Source organism: Sapajus apella, unplaced genomic scaffold, assembly GCF_009761245.1.
Source record: "Sapajus apella isolate SASKATOON/1434 unplaced genomic scaffold, GSC_monkey_1.0 scaffold2, whole genome shotgun sequence".
NCBI classification, from domain to species: Eukaryota; Metazoa; Chordata; class Mammalia; order Primates; family Cebidae; genus Sapajus; species Sapajus apella.
In genome coordinates, this window is record NW_022436942.1 from 24,117,702 (window position 1) to 24,121,191 (window position 3,490).

The 3,490-nt window shown below is 56.4% G+C and overlaps 1 protein-coding gene across 1 annotated transcript in view; it reads right to left on the bottom strand.

Moving 5' to 3' along the window:
- The window catches only part of LOC116561454 (keratin, type II cuticular Hb6-like), a 6,932-nt gene continuing 3,442 nt past the window's right edge, over nt 1–3,490 (bottom strand). The window contains 5 exon segments of the mRNA XM_032293236.1: nt 1–765; nt 902–933; nt 2,861–3,081; nt 3,344–3,488; nt 3,490. The exon segment at nt 3,490 is cut by the window's right edge and continues 94 nt beyond it. Of these exon segments, the coding sequence (XP_032149127.1) occupies nt 584–765; nt 902–933; nt 2,861–3,081; nt 3,344–3,488; nt 3,490 (581 nt within the window). The 3' untranslated portion in view covers nt 1–583.

Consider the following 3,490-nt stretch of genomic DNA (forward strand, 5'->3'; position numbering starts at 1 on the left):
TTGATTCGCTACAATGAGTTTATTGGAGAGTTTATTGGAAACACAGAGTGAAACAAAGACAAAGAAGGCAGCAGAGTCACTGGTTTTTCAGAAGCTCTTGGGGGCAGCCCTGGAAGGGAGGTGCTCTCCCCAAGCGTGGGCCTGTTCCTCGCAGAGTCACAGAACCACCATCCAGGGTCCGCGTCTCCATTCCACAGGCAGAAGCGCATGGGCAGTGTCCCCGGTCCTGCAGAGAGGGACATGCCCGGGCCTCCCCTGTTCCTCCAAGCTTTGGGGAAGCAGTCAGGCAGGACCAGTGCATACAGCGAAAAACAGAATGCAGGCGGAAGGAAAGGATGAATCCTCAAGACAACAAATTGACTACTGGGAAAGGCTGCAGAGAGAGACCACGGCGCCGCCCGGGCCTCCCCGGACACCTGCGACCCGGGATGGCGCCCGGAGCGGAGCGGTTGGGAGGGCACTCAGAGTGCCCGCAGCTGGCGGCGGCTCTTGGGAGGCCGGCGCGGGCGGCGCTTTCCGGTGGCGCGAAGTACCGGCTGGGTGGAGAGTGACAGCGACAGGCGCTGGCGGAGGCCGCAGCCTCCTAGCACCTCTTACAGCTGCCGCCGCAGGCGCCGACCCCGGAGCAGGGGGCGCAGGCGTTAGTGGTGCCCACCACCACGTTGCTGTTGCTGGGGCCGCTGCTGACTCTGGTAGAGACAACAGGGGCAGTAGTGGAGGCGCAGAGATCGCCACAGACGACGCCACCGCGGGAGCTGCTGACGCCTGCAGGGAAGAGATGGAGGCGCGCATCAGGCACAACCACGGCCGGGTGGGTGGCTTTGCTGCAAGCGCACGCGCCCCCTCCCCGGAGGTGTCCAGACCCGCCCAGCGTGAGGAAGGGACGGACCCCACTACTTACAGACATTCACCGAGCCGACGCCCTCACACAGCCTGCGGAGAGAAGAGGGGAGAGGTCAGTACCACGGAAAAGGCGCAGGGGCCTCCGCGGCCAAGGTGGAGGGGGACATTTGTGGCTTTCCATCTGGGCATTTGCCAAAGGGAGGGGGCAAGAAACGCGCTCGGCCAGCCTAGCCCCGGGTCACCGTGAGGGTCTGGAGACAGAAGGCCTGCCAGCGCCTCGCTCTCCACCTTTTCTGAGCTGTGCAACCCCAGCTTCGGCCAACCTTGGCCTAGGCTTCCTCGTCAGGAGAATCTACTTTGTAAATCTCTTGTGAGGACTGAATCAAATAAGAGGCCTACAGTGCTTAGCTCTGGCTCACAGCCGTTAAGGCCTATTATCAGCTGCCACTCCTTCGAAGTTGGCTCTGACTGAATGGCAGGTGCATTTGAGGGGAGCAGATTTAAATTCTGAAATCCAGTCTGATTGCTGTCATTAGATTATAGGCTTCAGGAGGGTAAGCGTTTTCGTTTGTGTCTATGCCTTTCCCCACCACCTAAAAACATTGCCTGGCTCAATACAAAACCGTTGGATAAACAAATGGGATTTTAGAACAGGCTCTGAGACTCCTCACCACGGTCCTCTCATCCTGCAGATGGAAACACTGAGGCCCAGAAGGAGGAAATGTCCAATGACAAGGCAGGGCTGCCACCTAGGCCACCCATTTCCACCCAGCCAGCATTTTCTTCCCACACAGCTTCCCCCAAGGGAAGCAAATGGAGTTCCCTGAATGCATAGTGGCCAAAGATTGGTGAAATCAGCTTCAGATAGGGGAGGCCACAGCCACCATCAAACTGTCCCATGCCCAGCTTCCCTAGGTAACCTACACCAACGCTCCTGAGTTCATTCCAAGAGCCCCATGTGATGGAGGAGTGGGCCACTCAGATTCCAATGCCATTTCCATGTGTCTCTCCAACTTCCAAATTCAGACTTGGAAAACTCCTCCTCCCAGAATTCTTCACTTAGGAAACTCCTCAGCCCCAGCCAGACCCCTGCCTCTGAGCTTTCCAATGCAATAACTTGAGTTTGTTGGAAATCTCATCATGAGGCCACTTTAAGTTCCAGGTCACAAACCTGTGTTCCCCATTTCCAAAATACACAAGATGCTCCCTCTGCATCCCCACTCTTCACCCTCCTCTCCCCAGGGCTAAGGGCCTGACTGTCCATGAGAAACAGAGCATGGAGTGAGACCAACTGACTAACTGGGGGAAAGAAACCAAGGGCAAACAATGAGCTCACATTCTGGGAGGGTTGTCCTTCTGGGAGTAGGAGCTGAATAGCTATCTGCCCTCCAGCCACAGGAAAGCTGAGTGACCAATGGGTCTTCTCCTCTCCCCCCACCTCTCAAGCAAGCAAATAAGCAAAAATCCTGAGAGCAAGGCGTAACTGCCCCAAGGGATAAATCCTTGCTCTCTAACTCATTCCCACCTGCCACAAAGGAAGACCACTTTGGGTGCTCATTGCCATTACAATAGAAAAGTGTGAGTTTGGTGTCCTCTATCTGAATCTGTCCTTGGGGGATACATCTGAACTCCCAGGCCTGGGGCTGGGACCAGGGCCAGACTAGGAAAAAGATAAGGAATCCTGAGTGGCCCATGCAGCTACAGCTGGAAGGGAAGAAGCACTACCCAGGCAAGCTGGCCCCAAGCCTTAATTAGGCTTCTCAGTAACAGGGATGCCTGCTGCCAGATTACTGGATCTCAACTGAGATTAACATGACTGCAATCCAAGATCAGTGCCTGGGTGAAGATGAGAAACTCAGACGGAGATAGATCATATTTAAAGGACTTACACAAATTACCTGTCTGGTTGCAGGGTGGGGAGGTTAAGAAACAATACTTGAGTGCTGCCAGGAGTGTGAGGACAGCGCACGCTGAGACCCTGGCAGAGCTGGGAAAGTGTAAGGTCTATGGGACCCACCTCTGCTCCTCGCCCTCCAGCAGGCGCCTGTAGGTGGCAATCTCGATGTCCAGGCCCAGCTTGGAGTTCATGACCTCCTGGTACTCCCTGATCAGGCAGGCCATGTCCTGCTTGGCCTTCTGCAGGGCGGCCTCCAGCTCGGCCAGCTTGCAGCGGGCATCGGCGAGGGCCGCCTCACCCTGCTGCTCAGACTGGGCCACCGCGGCTTCCAGCTTGGAGTTCTGAAGAGAACAGAGAGAAGAAGGCAGATTAGAGTCTCTGATGCTTACCTGGATGAGACCACACTCCCTACCAAGCTGAGAGCATCCGGAAACAGAGCCTCTTGCCTTCATCACCTGGGACTCACTGAGAAACCACACCAGGGACTCTACATGGACAGAGGGGCTGGAGCATGAACGCTGAGATCCAGGGAGGGCACACATAGGCTGTGCGACAAGGGTTAGGCATTCAGTCTCTCGGGCCTTGGGCACAGATGCCCCATACCTGGCACTTGGCGTTCTCCACCTCGGCCGTCAGCCTCTGGATCATGCGGTTCAGCTCGTTGATCTCCTCCTTGGTGCGGCGCAGGGTCTCCCCGTGCCTGATCACCGTGGCCTTCATCTCCTCGCACTGGGAAAGGAGAGATGCTCA